General features: G+C 32.8%; 1 protein-coding gene across 10 annotated transcripts in view; it reads left to right on the top strand.

Moving 5' to 3' along the window:
* LOC142330182 (uncharacterized) overlaps positions 1-19,191 on the top strand; it is a 235,961-nt gene that overhangs the window by 147,913 nt on the left and 68,857 nt on the right. For all 10 annotated transcript variants that reach the window (XR_012757721.1, XR_012757720.1, XR_012757716.1 and 7 more), the window contains one exon: positions 14,257-14,420. Coding sequence is in view for 4 of the 10 variants with exons in the window: in XM_075375294.1 (XP_075231409.1) it covers positions 14,257-14,420 (164 nt within the window). In the remaining 6 variants the exon portion in view is untranslated. The remainder of the gene's footprint in view (positions 1-14,256; positions 14,421-19,191) is intronic.

Genomic DNA, 19,191 nt, shown 5'->3' with positions numbered 1-19,191 from the left:
ATCCTGTATATTATTAATGACTGATGGGTGGATGTCTCGTGCTACAACTTCTTACCAAGCAGTGATGGCTCACTATATACTAGGAAACATGTGGGAATTACAGTCACCTCATGTAGGCTTGTTTGAATGTAATGAGCGACATACAGCGGAATATATTAAACTAGAATTGACAGGACTTGCTTGCAATTGATTGGGAAATTAATGAAAAAATATTTGTTTGTTTAACAGATAATACAAGCTGCGGTACGATTAGCTGAATGGGAACATTTCCCTTTTATTGTTCACACTTATAATTTAATAGTTTGAGCCAGTTTGGATTCAATTAAGAGTATTACTCAGAAAGTAAAAATTATTGTGGAACATTTCCATGAAAGCCCTCTAGCCACCAACAAATTGATCGCCATGCAGGAAAAACTGAGACCCAGAATAAAACCAGTAAAACTTAAAATAGAGGTAATAACTTGTTGGACTGGTACAGTAGATATGTTAGAAAAGATTTTAAATCTCCAAGAACCATTAGAAGCAGCACTTGGTTTATTACACAATCCCGTTGAAAATCTTTATAATTCCAGAAATTATAAAGATTTTTAGTCTTTCAAATTATTAACAGAAGAAATGTCGTCTGAAAATGAAGTCACAATATCAAAAGTTTTGGCAGCCATAGTGTATTAAAAAAAAAGATTAATTTGTATAGCATCTTAATCAATGAATTGTCAAAAACTTTACTTGAAAAATTAATTTCAGAATTCAATAACAGATGTAAAAATTGTTCGCGGTACAACATTTTGTCAAAAGCAGCTCTTTTGGATCCTAGATTCAAAAGGCAAGCATTTATTGATGTCTTCATATGAATATGCCAAAGACTCTATTAAAGTGATTTAGAAAAAATTTCACCGACATGAATGGTGCTGGAAGACCAGAGATAAGAGATTCAGATGGAATAGATGAAAATTCCACCTGGATGGACTTCTTCATGAGGACAATGGAAAATTCCTCTGTACCCACAGTTGCTGCCAGTATCATAGGCAATATATAATAAGAAAGGCTACTCAACAGGAAAGAAGATCCATTACATTGGTAGCGTACACAGGTGATTTTATACCCAGAACTTGGCTAATTTGGAAAAAAAGTTTTTGTCTGTTACGGCTACATCAGTGCCAACAGAAAGAGTTTTCTCCAAATCAGAACAAATATTATCCTAAAGACGTGCATCATTAAAACCCAAAAGAATGGAAAATATGTCATTTTTAAACATTAACACAAGATTACTTGATTAAGATTAAAATTAAAAAACTCAGTAAGATAAATAAATAGAAGTTATAAGTTTTATTAATTGAAATTTTATTTTTGTGTTGCAATCGTGATGTGCCAATTTAATTGTGTGTAGTTGTAATTTGTTCAGTATGTATTTACATTTTTCGTGTAATATTTGTAGTTATAAACAATATTGTATGAGAATTTTACTGGATTCACGATTCAAAAATGATCAATTAATCACAAAAGGTGAGTCAATATCTTCTTTTTAAATATTTTTCTGTAGGATATAACTTAAGTAATAATTATAAATAAAAAGCAATTTAAAAAAAAATTGGTGGAGTGAATGAGTCGAGTATCTGTTTCATTAAAATTTAATTACACTGATAGAAAAAAAAAATTTTTAATGTTTCTCTTAAGTGTGATACCATTTCTTGAATTGCTTTCTTCATACGTTACAGATCTGTAAATACAATTTTTCTACCACCCTTAGTTTTACATAAATTACGCTTCAAAAATATATTTAGGGAAAATATAGTTAAAATCTGTAAAATTTATAATTTTGCATGGCCATACCTGTGTTAGAATGATTTCACTGATGCTTTTCTTTTATAATTAGCCTGAGGCACATCTCGAGTTAATGTCCAACAGTAATCGCCTAGCATGTTAGTATTCCATTTCCCTTTATAGCAGCTTTCCATCAACAAAATGTCATGGTGGAAACGTTCATCATGTTCGTCAACGTCTCCAAGGTTTTCCGGGAAAATTTTAGGATGTGAGTGGAGGAAATGTAAAATACATAAATGTCAAATACATATTACATCCCATAGCTCTGTAAACAATATCATGGTAATAGTTGGATTTTTGTTTGCCGAGAAAAGTTTTGCCAACGTCTTTAAATGAAGCCCAAGCTGCACTATATACATTATTTAACATAGAGTTAAATACATCATGTTTGACCAACTCTCTTATTTGAGGACCAACAAATATTCCTTCTTTAATTTTTCCTTCACTTACATTCGGAAATTTCTACCTGATGTACAAAAATCGGGGACTATCCTTCTTCATTAGTTTTACAAAATCCCATTTGTCATTTGTCCTAGCTTGATTTGGTGAGGGTGTTAAACTATTATTTTGCATTCAACTAAGGGCTCATTAATAATATTTTTCTCATTTGGAGTTAAGTTGTCTCATTTCTTCCACTCTTTGGTAACATAATGCTTATCCCTAGCTCGGCTGTCCCATTTGCAAAGAAAATACATGTACTTAGTATAGCCTAATTGCATGCGTATTGAAATAGCTATAACTTTCAAATCACCACATATGTTCCAGCGATGTTTTTTATAATTTATTTTTCCAAGAACGTCTTTCATCACATCATATGTCTTTTTCAAATTAATACCATAAGCAATTTGTAACGAAGTATATTTGTTACCATTGGGTAATAGAACCAGTTTTAAACTATACTTGGACGAATCTATGAAAAGGCACCAGTCCTCAGGTTTTTGAACTTATTTTTACTGCAACATAAGCTCATCAATGTTTGTGCAATAAATCAAATTATTTTCATCATTAAAGTACTAAGAAAGTTCTTTTTGTCGGCTTTGAAAGTCCGAAATTTTTGTATTTTTTTAAAAGTAAATTCTAACCTTGCAGTCTTGATCCTAAAGCTCAGCTTGATTTTTTATAAATTTAAATACCCAACGGAGTCATTTAATTCACCTTGTGATATAAGATGTGGCTTATTGGAACACAATTCAAAATCGAAATCATTGTTGTCTTCTTCATCGTTGCTTTCGAAACATACATTCACAGGAACTGCAATAATTTCAATATAATTCTTTGTCTAGTATTGTTTATTTATGGCCTACAAATTATGTTGACAAAGTTAAACTATAAAATGAGCTAACAAAATACAATATAGGAGCTTAAAAAACTAACTCTGTACATTGAAAAATGAAAAAATTCCTTTGATTAAAATTTACAAATTTTTCAACAATGGTGGGTGATAGAAAGATTCTGAGTTCATATTCGTTTTCAGCTTCAAAAAACAGATTAAAATCATATATCGCATGTTAGGAAATAAAAATTATGTTTATCAGTGTTATTGTTAGAATATTTGTTAAGTCCTTTTTGTAAATGCTGTACGATATAAGTTATACCGAACATTCTTTGTGTAACGTAGTAACTTCCATACAGTATCGAGTATCTTAGTAACGAGTATTCAGTAACTGATATCCAACTGGAAGATACCGTATTCATACGAGTACCAAATTTATCGTTATTTTTGCGCATCATCTCTATATAATTGCATAGGGGACTACGTACTGAAATTGATAAAATTTGAAGCTTGAATGAGTGATAGAACGAAATAAAATGAAACTACACATGCGCTGAGGTTTGAGTAGGGAAAAACCACGTTTTAAACCGATGCACTAGAGGTGTTGTGATTTTGTATTTTGAACAGTGATCTCCGATTCCTATACGAATTTTCTACCACTGCCCATAAATTTCTGCTTGTGTTGTGAAATTGGCCTTCCTTTTGCTTATTTGACTAGAGTGAAAAACATTCCTACCACACGATTATAGTTGCGCTAGCGTATAATGGTTTTATGTAGTTCCCAGCCGCTCATTCTGCGGCGCTGGAGTATGCTTCAATATTGAACACTTAATTGTAGTTTACGCCATAAAGATCCTCTGTCTAGGTATTCAGTGCTTTTACAGTAATACTGCTATGCAAGTTATAACATTATGTTGATTACTTGATATCAAGTTTCGTTACGTGGATTTTATAAATTTCTTTCGAAACTTTTCAAATTAATGAGATCGTATAATAATAGTATTTCAACCTGTTATAACTAATAATTAAATTTAGTCCGAAAAAAGAATGGATTAACTTTAATTTTACATTGATAAACAGAGTTTTTTTTTTGTTAGATTACAAATAAGATCTTTAAAGTAACTACTCAGGTATTTTTTGTTCTCGTTCTGATTTCAAATATTTTTATACATATTGTGATTGATTTCGTCGCCGCTTCGAAGTCTTTACGAAAGGAGAAGTCAAATTTCGATAGTTGTGCCGGTTAGGTGGTACGTTATCAATTCGTGTTTAAACAGAACGGTAAGCAGACTAATTGTTTATAGTTAACAGTGATTTTTTTTAAACTCAATCATATTTAAAATGAACGTAATGAATCTTTATTTTAACTGATATTGCGTTTTGCTAGATGTTACATGTAAAGCATGTTCGTTCGTTTTACCGCCAATAAGTCACTAGCGTAATTTGGATTTTTTAATATTGTACGATTGGTGATATTTTAAGTTAGCTTATTCTTTATCGATTAGATCAGTTATATTTATTTTAATAACAAACTAATTAAATCATTTTTGTTTTAGCTGTAGTATTACAGATTTATTGTGGGCAATGAAATATCGTGTTATAATCTGGCTGTTTTAGGTTTATCGTTAGATAAGACAACTGTCAGAAATATTATTTTTAATTTTTACCGATAACAATTCATCTATTGTTAATCATTACCTTCGTCAGTAGTTTTTGAATGATGTGCTTTGAGACAACTACTTATATAATAATATTAGTTTATTAATGGGCTATGAAAGCCACTTTAGATTTATTTTTTAAAATCTTGATATTTGCTGATAGTTTTGTGTTGTGTGGCGTTATTACTTTTTGTGAGCTTACGTTAAGAATTTGTTACTAACTGTTAGTTATTTTTCATTTCATATAGCTCTCTATATTATCCCTCTTGTAGAAATTTGTAAAATAAACTTTATCTTGATTGTTTTATTTACAATATTCATTCAAATTAATTATTTTAAGAAAAATGTAATAAAGAGAAAAAATATTAAGAAGTTTGCATTATTAACTAAATGTAAGTCTATAACTTTAGTAATTACTCTTTGTTACTTAGTAATTAGACACTTCACTAAGTTTGGGAATTTGTGTAAGGTGTCGGAATGGCAGTTCTATGTGGAAGAGGAATATGGTCATTGTTGTTATTTGAAAAAAACTTATAATTAATACAATCCAAAATATAAATTTTCGGTTGTCAGCCCTATGTATAAGATTTAATGGATTTAAGGTGCTTATAAGAATTGGAAAATCTTTTTTTGTTTTTGTTTCACAAGATTTCCCCTTGAAATTGGCTTCCTGGTTATGTATTACTATTAAGGCCCTTATTTTGTAATTGTTACAGCCCTCAAAATTGCTAACTTCTACCAATTGATGTGATCAGTTATAAATTCAGTAACTGAGGAATTATTATTACAAAGAACAGATTTTTCTCCTTTAGAGGTACTACACAAATCCAAAACAGTAGTTCGGATTTTTCCTTTTGTTACATTTTCAGATACAGTTAACCTGAGTAAAGCCAAAGTTGAGCTTGCAGCCTGTTCTGATGACAATAGAAACAGTTTATTTTAATGTAATTTTTTTTAACTTAGGTCATACAAGTAATATTTTCAAAGATATTAACAACCATCATCAGTGACTTGTTTATGTTTTCCACTTTAATGCCTGATGTTGCCTGATAATTTTTTGACAGTTTTATATTGAACATTTTTTAATTTTATAATTTTTATATAAAACATTATAAAACTTACTCTTTTAAGTAAGATTTCCTTATGAGATACTTTTAACAAATTATTGGTTTGTTAAAGCCACATATTACATATTTTCTTTATACATAGTTACTGTATTGGGGCACTAATCGTTTCTCAGACTTTTGAAACTTTATTCACATTTTAATCTGTTTGGATAGATTACTTTTTTCATTCTTATAATGAAAAAAGTCTTCTTTATTTTTTACAAAAAAAATACTTTTTTAAAAATTAGTCTGTTATCAAAATAATTTATTTAGATTTAATAGTACAGTTAAATTGCAAATTTAATTAACTATTTAAAGAGATGTTAAGCATAATTAAGAATTAACAGTGGAATGTTGTCAAAATAAAATAGTTAAAATGTAAATTGAGTCCTTTAGATAATGTTTTAATAGGATAACCATTGTGGTTTGTAAACAGTTATTACAGTAGGCCTTGCTGTAAAGAATTACTATGTAAGTTTTAGTTTTAATGACTGATAGCTTTCATGTATTATTTACTAACAATTTGCCTAATACAATATTTTTTTTAACTGGTGATCAGGTAATCAAAGGGTGTTGCTTCTGTGTTTATAAAAAAAAATGTTGTTTTTTTTCTTTAATTTAATTTAGTAGTAATTATTTTTTATTAGAAGATCTTTGTTTATTAAATTATTTAATATAAAAATAATTTTCTGATTGTGAGCAGTTTTATATGCATTGCCTAGTTTTCGGCAGTTTTGGTCAATTCCTGACTTCTAGATTAAATAACTTAACAATTAGATTTAATTTCCAATCATTTGTTTTCATTTAGAATTGTTTGCTCTCTTGATTAGTTATCTGGAAATATTACACGTTTGGGCCAAAATGCGTTATATGCCCACAACACTTATGTAGTTAGTTAGTTCTTAGATGGCGTCACTGAAATGCTATATTGAAATAAATACGTACACTTGCTGACCTTCACTTGCTAGTCAAGGTTAGCGAATGTAGGTTAAGTTTGGTTAGATTATACTTATAATTTTATTTATTTATTTTCTTATTTCAATATAGCGTTTCAGTTGCGCTATCTAAGAACTAACTAACAGAAGTGTTGTGGGCATATAACAGATTTTGACTGAAGTATGAGGAATTTTTTATGAATATTTTAAGATTTATGTTGTAATTCTGTAATTTGTCTGTGTTGACAAATTGTTTTTAATCATTTGTATGTGCTGCTCTTTTGATCTGATTTTATGTTTTTCTCTTCTCGCCTACAAATTATGTGTTGTATGTACCAAAAATACTATAATATTCACACAAAAATAATTTATTTTCAACAGAGCAATGTTATGGAGTTTAACTTAATGATAGGTTATTAAACAAATTCACTGTTTGTGAAATGTGGCTGCTCCTAGACATCTGAAAATTAGTTATCTCCCAATTTTGCATGTCTGTGATTGATATAACCCCTCTGCATTATTACACCACAAAAATTAAAAATACAGTATAAGCCTTTCATATAACATTTCTTTGAATACAAGTATAGAGGATACATCCTTAACATCACTCAAGTAGATGTGAATCCAAAGCACTCCCTGGGAATGAAGGGTAAGGATAATGACTAGCTGGTGGTAATATCTGGCAGTGCACTGTAAAACACAATCTGGTTTGTATGATGGGCGTTCAGGTCAATTTGGGACTAGTAATTTTTAATAATTGTAGAACACATTTATGTAGAACAATTTCAAGGGACCAAATAGGTGAAAATCACTGGGAGCATGATCTGCACTGTACAGGGGGGTGGATTTCTAAGGTTCAAATCCTAGTATAGGCAGTTAGTTTTATATGGGTTTGAATATTAGATCATGGATACCAGTCTTCTTTGGTGGTTGGGTTTCAATTAACCACTCATCTCAGAAATGGTTGACCTGAGACTGTACAATACTACACTTCATTTACATTCATATAAATCATCATCCTCTGAAGTAATACCTTATGGTGATTCCGGAGGCTAAACAAAAAGAAAAATAGTTGTGGCAGTAACTCCCAGCCAAGATCTTGTAGTGTACATGTGCATTGGGCTGTATGTGATGCTGTAGAAACAGAATGCTTTCTGTGATCGCACCAGGCTGTTTTTCTTGAGAAAATTGTGCACATCTTGAAGAACTTTGCAGTAAAACTCATTGTTAATATTGACTCCATGGAGTAGAAAATTGACGTGAATGATGCCATTTCTGTCCAAAAAACTGAAGCCATAACTTTTGTGCTCTGAACCACTGTGACTGGGATCATCACTCATTGATGTACAGCCTTCTTTAAAACATTTGTACCACTCAAATATTTTACTACAACTAAGAGTCTAATTACCATACTGTGCAAGGAGTCACGAATAAATCTCACTGGGTTTTACATCTTCATTCACGAGAAATTTTATTACAATGCACTGTTCCACATATCCATTTACCGCATTGGATGCCTTGACTTTGATATTAATAGCTGACATTTGTACCTTATGTGTACAACCAACAGAATGCGCAGGAATCACCATTTACACTCTAGTCTAACAAAATAAAAAAATTGTTTGTAGATGGTCCCATACAAAGGACATTAACGCCTATCTGGGACTTTTGTATACGACTATTAATGTCCTTTGTATGGAACCTCCACTTTAGGACGTTTTTAGATTATCCAGATTTTTTTCAATAAATTTACCCTTATCTACAAACAGTTTTTTTACTCTGAGCATTATCAAGTGCAGTTGCAGCTGTTAGCAATATCTGCTTAAAACAGTCTGCACCTTTTCCTCTCCTGCCATCACATCTATTTTATAACATCCTTCCAGTCTTCTTTTCTCTTTTAAACATGCACTTCAATTACCTATTGCTTGGATCATGTCATACTTCTGTACTTCACACATTCAGCTGTCATTATTGTACATTTTGACTCATTCCCTTTTCAATCTTTTCTACCGCCTTGCTCAATATATCATACATCACTATAAAAACGGTTTCTTCAGAGTGCACTACTTTTCTCTGGTTTATTCAACGTATCTTCTTTTCTCTTTCCCACCACTGTTTAGACTTTCTAGTGTTTTACAACATAAATTGCTATATTTTGTATGGAAATTGTTGATAGATTTCATATCAGATGGATTTTTTAAGCCATGTTTTAACCAATTTACCTTTAATGTCTTACATATTATGTGTTCATTATTTATAATTTTACTACTTAAATAAAATTATTCAAAGTTTGATATTTTATGTTCTCATATCTATATATTTAACTCCTCTTTACATTATCCTTCTTTCTGTTGTTTTTCATTACCTTTAATTTAATCTTGTTTATTTTCAAGATTAATTTTTTTGTTTGCACTGTATTCATTAACACACTATTTCTTGTAACAGAACCTTATTTGCAGCCCTTATTAAATTTGTTCCTGTACCTATTATTCTGGCCTGAAACTTTGTTTTTAGTTCTATTTCTTCCATATATAGTTAAAAAAATATAGGAGGTAAAGCTACCTACCTCATCTCTATTGCGACTTGAATTTTTGTCATTTTTTATTTTTATTAAAACTACTCGATTGCTTTTGAAATTAAAAATAACTCCTCTCTACATTTCACAAAGAATCTTTTTTAAAATCTGAACCGTTCATTTTACTCTGGATATCAAAAAATTTTAAGATGTACTTCCATATAAGCAATTTTGTTTTTCTTGTAGCTTCTATAATTATGTAGAGAGCTAAAATTGCTTTTTGTATTTTATTTATGTTTTTGTGAAACCAGTTTAGAACTTCATAAAATTCAAATTACAGTATCAGTTCTATTCTGAAATTGTGTTAATTTCATTTTCATTTACCACTTCATCAGATAATTTTTCACCTCCATACTGCTCTGTATATTATTATTATTATTATTATTATTAGCACTCTCTTTTCTTATTAAAAGTTACCTTCCATTCTGGCCTACAATATTTCAATTTTGGTTTGATTTCCCCAAAAATTTGTGTTACATTTATGTTTCTTGTAATTATTTTTTTATATAATGTTCTATATCTCCAGTCAATTTTTGTTTAGTAGTTTTTCCTTTAATTTTAATTTTATTTCTTTTCTGTCAATACAGTTTTCTGGTTTCTTCCTAACTGATATGTTTCTTTGTTCTGAATTCATCCATAAGTTCATTAATGACCAAGTTTTCTGCAGATTATTATGTACCTTTTAACCTGTATGTATTCCACCTCCTTATTCTTTCTTTTCTTCAATCTTTTAAAGTTCAGCTTTTATTGAAAGCTGAATGAATCATTGTCTATCAATATATTTTTTGTCTTCAGTCATTTTACTGGTTTGATGCAGCACTCCAAGATTCCCTATTTAGTGCCAGTCATTTCATTTCAGTATACCCTCTAGATCCTACATCCCTAACAATTTGTGAGGGTTGTAATTACTGGTTAGATAAATGTTTAATTTATCTAATAATTACAGCATAATAGATTCCCTACAAGTCGCTCCTAGCCAATTATTTTTTTTTTTTTTTGTTTTGTGTTTGGGTTCACTTTGTTCCGTTAGTTGTGTTAAGTGTTTGTTTTCTTCAGGTTTGTGATTTTCTTTATTTTCAAGTCCTTTTTTTTAGTAGATGTAGCCTAGTCTAAGCCTATAACTAAAAATAACCTAGCGGTCGCGGCCTTGGTATGGACCAGTTTCAGCTGTTCACGTAGCAGCCATTCAGCGGACGGCAGCTTCGAGGCGATAAACAGCAACACGCTGGTGAATAGAAAACGTGGTCCATTCAATTACTCCAACCGGGATCCACAGAAGTCGTTGCGGAGAAAATTAATAAGGGATTTAATCCCTTAATAATTGAAAATATGAGTGGTTTTTCGGGTAATAGCAGTGACTCTGATATTATAGACTCGATTCCGGTCCCTGCGCCATGGCAAACGGTGCCGGTTTTTCGCACGTTGGCGGTAGCTGACACAACTTCTGGGATTGACATACCTCTCTCGAATAGATGGTCTGCTGGTTGACGGTCCTGCTCCACAAAAGGAAAAGGTTAAGCCGCTGCCAATAGTATTTTATGGTATTTCGGATATCACGAAGTTGTATAAGTTGGAATCGGTGGCGAAAATAATGTGATAGGGCATACCTTCACGAGGCGTGATGAGAGAGCGTTTCGAATGGTGCTTAAGAAACTTCACTATCCGATCCCAGTTACAGTTTTACAGCAGGAGATTGGAAATCAGGGGCACAAGGTTCGGAGCATCGTAAAAGCACGCCACCGAGTAACGAAGGAGCCGTTAGCGATTTTTTTACGTAAATCTGAAACCTAAGGATAATAATAACGAGGTGTCCATGATAAAGTACATAGCAAACTGTTGCGTTAGGTTTGAAACACCAAAGAGAACTCACGGGTTGGTGCAGTGTATGAAGTGTCAACAGAACGGTCACACTAAAAATAATTGCATGGGGCCGTATCGCTGTGTGAAGTGTGCAGGGGACACAGGATTGCCAGAAGGTAGATAGATAGGAGCACACCGGCGATTTGTACTTTATGCCATGAGGATCATCCTGAAAATTATAAAGGTTGCAAGGTCTATAAGGAGATCCTTGAAAGGAAAGAGAAGAGGAGGATGAGTTATGCTCCGAAGGCGCTCCTGCGAGGTCCGAGGATCTGAGAGGGAAATTTTACGACCTAGGCCATGATTTCCCATCTTTAGGTTAACGGGTTAGTAGTAATGCGGATAATAGTAACTGTGACACTGGAAATATTTATTGGACTCCGTATCTCAGGTCCTTTGCTGAGGCAGTGGCGAGAACCGACAATAAGGCTTCGGTTTCAATGGATAGATTTGAGAAGCTACCGAGTAATGTTGAGTTCTTGGTTCAACAGATTAGGAACCTCCTGGGTCGGCTGATGAAATTGATGATTGTTGATGAGGAATTACCTGAAACTCGCCGTATGGAACATTAATGTTATAATGAATCGCAGGGAATAACGAGACGCTGATCTGCGAGCTGCTAGATGTCGTTCTTATTTCGGAAACTCATTTTACCGATAGGAGCTATTTTGAGAATTAGGGGTTGTTCAGTATACACAACCAACCATCCTGATGGAAAGGCGCATGTAGGTACTGCGATTGTGTTAAGAGATGGGCTACGGCACAATCAGCTACCTCCGTTCACCACCGTCCACATTCAGGCGACCTTGATTGAGATCTTGGACTGCTTAGGGCCTCTGAAACAGCAATTTACTATCCCCCTCGTCATGCCATAACCAGTGATATGTTTTGTGAGTATCTTGACACACTTGGGTGACGGTTCATTGCGGGAGGTGACTGGAACGCGAAGAACGTATTCTGGGGATCTCGTACGACTAGACGTGGAAGGTCCCTAAAGGTTCAACCAACCTACTGGCCTTCGGATCCAACGAAGATTACTGACTTGCTGGATTTTTATCAGTCAGTTCGGGGGTTTCACTTTTCTATACTGACGTGAAGAACAACTATGACTACATCGGATCACTCGCCTGTCCTTTTGACGGTTAGTACGATGGTCGTGAGGAAGGGTCCGACCCTTCCTCACGAGGATCAGTAATGATCGATGGTCGATCATTACTTGTGGAGGGTGACGAGGAAATTCAAGCGGCCGCCAATCTCTTTCCCGCCGTTGAAGACGGCTGATGAGTGGGCTTGTGACAGCAGCCAAAATTCCGAGTTGTTCGCTGAGCACTTAAGGAAGGTGTTTCGGCCGCATGAGATGCACATTGTAATTAGGAGGAAGTTAGTGAGTTCTTAACTAGCCTGATCCTTTTGTGTCTCCTTTTGAAGACTGCATTACGCATAAGATGATATTTTCACTACAGTCTCGGGCTGTTTCTTACATACGGGACCTCTTTAATTCAATTCTTAGGACAACTCACTACCCTTCAGAATGAAAGATGTCAGAAATAACAATGGTGTTGAAACCTGGGAAGCCTTCGCAGGAGGTGTCTTCATATAGGCCTATAAGCCTGTTACCGGTTTTATCCAAGATATCTGAGAACCTATTCCTGCACAGATTGTGGCCAGTGTGGGAAAGTGAAGGAGTGATACCCAATCATCAATTCAGCTTTAGGGGGATGGTCAGTTGACTGTGAAACAGGCCCATAGAATTACTGATTTTATCGTCAGGTGTCTGGATGAGAAACAGTATTGTTCGGCTGCATTTTTGGGCATAGAGTAGACGTTTGACAAAGTTTGGATACCAGGTCTTCTTTTCAAATTGAAATCGTGCCTACCACAAACGTAATTTTTAATTCTACACAGCTATCTAGTTGGACTATTGTTTATCGATAACAACTCGGGGGGGTTCCGCAGAGCTCAGTTCTGGGGCTAGTTCTGTTCCTGATCTACACTTCTGACCTGCTTGCTCTAGCCAATGTCACGGTTGCGTCGTAGATAGTTGAAGATAGCCCGGCTACTGTCTCAGAGAGATTGCAGTCTGCAATGGATGCCATCAGCATTTGGTTTTCGTGTTTATACATGGAGGATAAAGGTTAATCTGGCGAAGTCCAGCCACCATGATGTTCACTATAAGGAAAGAAGGTTACCCTGTGGTTTGGTTAAATGGTTTCAGCATACCTCAAATCAGTACAGTAGGTACCTAGGCTTTTACCTTGATAACTGTTTGATGTGTAGGGATCATATTATGGTGAAGAGGAAATTGCTTAAGTCTAAGAAGAAGTACTGGATCTTGGGTAAGAGAACACAACTTTCTTTGTCCAACAAGGTTTTCTTGAAACCGATATGGACATACGGGATTGAACTCTGGGAAACGGCCAGTAACAGCACCCCTGGGGAGGTCATTCAATGGTTTCAGAACAAAATTCTACAGAACATAACCTATGCACCGTGGTTCGCGGATTGCTGAGATCCACAATTACACAGGCATTCCATAAGTTCAAGAGGAAGTTGGATGTCTAGTTTCAAGGTATGTGTCCAGGTTGGATAATCATATTAATCATCTTGTTTTAAATCTTCTAAACAACGAGGACGTTAGGAGACTAAAAAGACTCTTTGTGCTTAATCTTGTTGATGGCCCGTTATGAGATCCAGTTTGGCGGCTTGGTGCTCATGTTTATTGTGTTCAAAATTACTATTTCGTTTACCGTTTTATTTAAAGTTATTTATTTTGTTTTAATGTTAATGTTGACTGGACATTCAAAGGCTCTATCTGGTGTTACTATTGTTTGTTTTTATTCTATTGTTTTTGTATTACTTAAGGATTATCATTTAGTGGTCCTCTTTCACATGATGTTTAGTCATATGACTTTCTTATAGCTTTATTGTAGAGCTGATTATAAGTAAATAAAGGAATTCAGCAAAAAAAAAAAACAAATAAAAATATTTTTGTTGAAACAAGTTTAAAAAATAATTGTGTTTGTATTAGGTACTCTGCAAGATTCCATTAGAGATTACATAAAATCTAATAAAGAATTGTATATGAATGTACTGCTTTATAAAGTGGTTCAGTTAAAAGACATCGTTGAAGGACTGAAATCTCGTGGTGTTAAGTTCAAGATCAGTGAATTAATGGAAGGCCTGGATAGTGAGGTAAGATATTAACGGTATTTACAAAAACTTTTTGTAATTTTATAAGTTTAATTTTTTATAACATACTGTGAAAGGTAGTGACAACTTTTCCATTAAGATTGATGATGAAGTGCAGATTTTCTTTCTGTTTGTCCTAATGCATACTTGTCATGTCATTAAATAGATGGATTTACCTCTGCTGTCTTATATCTCATTTCTGTTTCTTTTATAGCTATCTTACTTATGTGATATCACTTAATAAGTTCTCCCAGGTTATACCACACCTATAAGTTGACATGTTGATATCTGTATTATAGAAAACCTACAGTGTAGCAGGAGATGACCTTGTTTTGCCCAGCATGTAAATAGCATTTTCTCATTTATAATGAATGTAAGTTAATTTTTTATACTGACAAAACACTGCATAAGATTTAAAAATAAATTTTTACCAGAAATTACTTTATTATTTAATGCAATAATGGATCGAATATAATCTTGTATCTCAAGATCTGATGCAATGTTTAAAAACATATTTAAGAGGAACACAACTTAAAATTTTAATAATAAATGATTAATTAAAGTACTAATGTACAATATCTGTGAAAAATATTAAATATAACTTAATTTACTTAAAATAACCAGTTAAAACAAAAAAAAATTAAAATTGTAAAAGGAATTTCTTGTAATAAATAGTTTTTAATTTTTAGTTACTATTTTTTTGAAATATCAAATTAATTTTTTTCTGTAATATCAAATTAATTTTTTTCTGTAATATCAAATTAATTTTTTTCTGTAATATGACCACTCATTTGCCAATTTATTCCACCGAGCACTTATTGGAGTGAAGGAACATTAGTTGCTTCAGTACATCTTCATCATCACTGATAGATATTTCATCCTTGTTTTCTTTGATTGCATCTGTTACTGTTTTTCTTTAATCGTGTTTAACTTTTCTGCTTAGTTTTTTTGGTACTTATATATTAGCCCATCAGCCAATAAATTGCAAACTTCTGGGTTATAGTTAATATCACCCAATATAACCATTATATTACCACTTTTGTAACCATTTGTATTTATTTATTTTATAAATATAATTTAACCAAACTTAACCTATGCTCGCTTCGCTTGCTAATCTTGACTAATTAAACACAGTAATTGTTGGGGCAAGTTACAAAAATAAAATTACAAATAGCTCGTTTTTGCCAAAAGAATATTGGACTTTAATTTTAACAGAATGAAAATCAGGATTATATAACCAAGTTCATAAAAACAAAAAAAAATACATAAATATACCATTACATATTATCGTTTTGTTAGGACAAATGCCTTGCACAAAATCTCCTAGTACGATATTTATATACAACAATCCTTAAGTAAAGTATAGGTAAAATTATTACATTAAATGTTTCTTTTACATAAACACAGTGTGTAATAACAATACTGAGTATAATAATAGTATCTTATTGTTTAACGGAGGATTACCTTAATATTTAGTAGACGATTACTGTTTTTTGTTAATGAAGAACAAATATCTTGATACTCACTGGCACAGAATGTAATCTGGATTATCACAATAGAAAGTTCATCAGACGATTATTGTAGAATGAAAAAACATTAATATATTGAAATCACTTACGGAGGATGTAATCTGAATTCTAATAACAAAGAGTTTAATGGACGAAAAACACCAATATCTTGATATTCGGTTGCACAAAATATAACCTCACAATCGTGGATCTTATATATGTCTACATGAGTTCCTTTAAGTTAATATTTTATAATGCAGTTATAGAGAAGAAAAAGCACAGACATAATGTTTAAAGGATCTTTAACATACAATAAAAAAATTCATAGTTGAAGAATATGTGAAATTTACTTGTTAACTGAATGAAGTGTAAACTTTGATGAGAGACTGAGAGAGAGAGAGAGAGAGACGATGTTCAGAGAGAGACTGTGAGAGATGATGCACAACGAGAGACAGACGAGAGTGACCACAATGAGAGACTGCTGAAGCAGAAGTAAGAGTGACGAAGTGAAAAAAGACGACGCACGAGAGACTGCCGACTCAGAAGTGACCTGACTCTAGTGGTGAGCCAGCTTATATAGGGTAGGTGGATCCGAGTGATGTCGATATTAGCCGAGTCCATCCGAAAGGAGCTGTGTGAATGGTGAAGAGCCGCTAAATCGTCAGGCACCGAGTGAATGTAACATGTTTACGTTTAGTTCTTCTTCTTTATTTTATTTTTTTAAACATTATACACATGAAATAATACAGAATTAAATCTTAATAAATAATCAATACAAAAGTCATAAATAAAAATCAACTGAGCATATATTTATATGTATGTTGAATGGAATGCATTAATTTCAGTATATGAAAAAATTTCTTATTATAATTAAAATATTCATTACATCAAAATACTGTTAAATTTTAGATGAAAACAAATCAAATACCAAACCAGTTGAAAACTTAAACTGCTTTACGCAATGGCGTTAACATAAACGTTTTGAGTATTTAAATAATAAATTCAATAATTATTGTAATTATTTATTATTTAAAAAATCAAAACATTACTGTTAATTAGTTGAGGTTAGCGAGCGTAGGTTAAGTTTGGTTAATTTATATGTATAATTATAAGCAATAATCCTTAAATATTTAATATGTAAAATACAGTAATGATCCTGTAATTTTGAATTATTAAGTTACAGGATCATAATGTTTATGGTCGACGGGCTAATATGTAAGTACCATATTTTTTGTCTATCCATTCTGCCATAAGTTGTTTTATTTTGTTGTATTTGGCTTTCAGTTATATCCTTCACTCAATTAAAATAATTATTATGAGCTAGCAGAGTACAAGTTGATAATTTTTTATTTTGTATTGTCCTCTTTGCCTTTTTAATAAGCAACAGTTCCAAATAATTTTCCTAACAGTTTTTAACTGTGTTTTTTTTACATTTTCCCATGTTTAGGAAGTCCCATTTGTTTCTTGTAGAAGTAATAACTTTTCATGAAAAAAAAAGCTAAATGATTTACTGGTTGTTTATTTTATATTCTGTATAACCAGGCAGCATTGTTCTATCATTCACAGCAATCCCTGCTATACAAGGTTTGGCTATTAAATAATGAGACTAATGCTGTAAAATATTTTATTTTAAATGTATAGATATTTAGTTATCCCCTTCAATATACACCTCTCCTCTATTCCGACAACGCTCCATGCGAATTTTCCATTGTTCGATACAGTGCTGGAAGTCTTCTGAGAACTTTTTCATGACGCATGCTGCTTTTTTTTTCACAGCTTCAATAGCGTGAAATCTTGTTCCTTTTAATGCAGATTTGACCATGGGGAATAGATAAAAAGTCTTATGGTGCCATGTTAGGTGAATAAGGTGGATAGTCTAACACTTGGATTTTATTCTTGGCTTGAAACATCTTGACAGACAGTGCAGTGTGAGCTGGTGCATTTTCCTGATGAAGAACCCATGACTTGTTCTTCCACAATTAAGTCGTTTTTTTTCTTATATTTCACAGAGTTGAGCAAGGACCTCAATGTAGTAATGTTAATTAACAGTTTGACCATCAGAAACCCAGTGAAGATACACGATCCCATGAATATAAAAAAAAATAATCATAATTGCTTTGAATTTTTTGATTTGCTCATTCGAGCTTTTTTAGCTCTCGGTGAAGTTGGGGGCCTTCCAATGCATGGATTGATGCAACCAAGATTCATCACTCTCCAAAAAGTTTGGATAATTTTCAATGGCATTCAAAGTGTCAGAACAAACATTTTCACAAGCTTCTTTTTGTTTGACTGTTAGAATTTTAGGCACCATGTTCGTACACTCTGCATGTAAAAATTGTTATGTAAAATTTGCCTTACACAAATTTGTCAATTTCTACACTTTCAGCTATCGCACGAATAGTTAACTGACTGTCAGATCAGATCAGATTACCGAACCCACCGGGTTGGTCTAATGGTGAACGCGTCTTCCCAAATCAGCTGATTTGGAAGCCGAGAGTTCCAGCGTTCAAGTCCTAGTAAAGCCAGTTATTTTTACATGAATTTGAATGCTAGATCGTGGATACCGGTGTTCTTTGGTGGTTGGGTTTCAATTAACCCCACATCTCAGGATTGGTCGAACTGAGAATGTACAAGACTACACTTCATTTGCACTCATACATATCATCCTCATTCATCCTCTGAATTATTATCTAAACGGTAGTTACCGGAGGCTAAATAGGAAAAAGAAAGAAAGATCAGATTACCGATTGTTTCAATATTTTTATCCGTTTTTGACGTGGAAGGGTGGCCTGTGTGAACATCATCGTCAACAACTTCTCAGCCATATTGGAAACACTTAAACTGGTCAAAAACCCGCGCACGTGATAAACATTCATTGCGATATACTTTTTTTAATAAAAGATAAGTTTCAGTAGCGGTTTTTGTAAGTTTCATATGAAATTTCATGGCAGTTCTTTGCTCTAATAAAACACTTATAATTTTTTGGCAAAACCAAAAAAAAAACACATGTTATACAAATGAAGGCCACAGCCAGACTAATATGTCTACAGAAACTGGAATGGCAACAATCGAAAGAGAAAGCTTCAAATTTGGCACATTTGCTGTTCTTCTGTAGCAGCATTAGTCTTTTAATTTAATAGCCACACCTTGTATGTAATGTTAGCAGCAAAGATTTTTAGTAGAGGGGATTGTAATCTCACTGATGTAATTTAAGTTATACTTCTATCATATTCTCATGTAGACCTCAATTTTATCAATTGATTTTC

Source organism: Lycorma delicatula, chromosome 9 (assembly GCF_047948215.1).
Source record: "Lycorma delicatula isolate Av1 chromosome 9, ASM4794821v1, whole genome shotgun sequence".
Classification (NCBI taxonomy): domain Eukaryota; kingdom Metazoa; phylum Arthropoda; class Insecta; order Hemiptera; family Fulgoridae; genus Lycorma; species Lycorma delicatula.
This window is presented reverse-complemented; position numbering and strand designations above follow the sequence as displayed.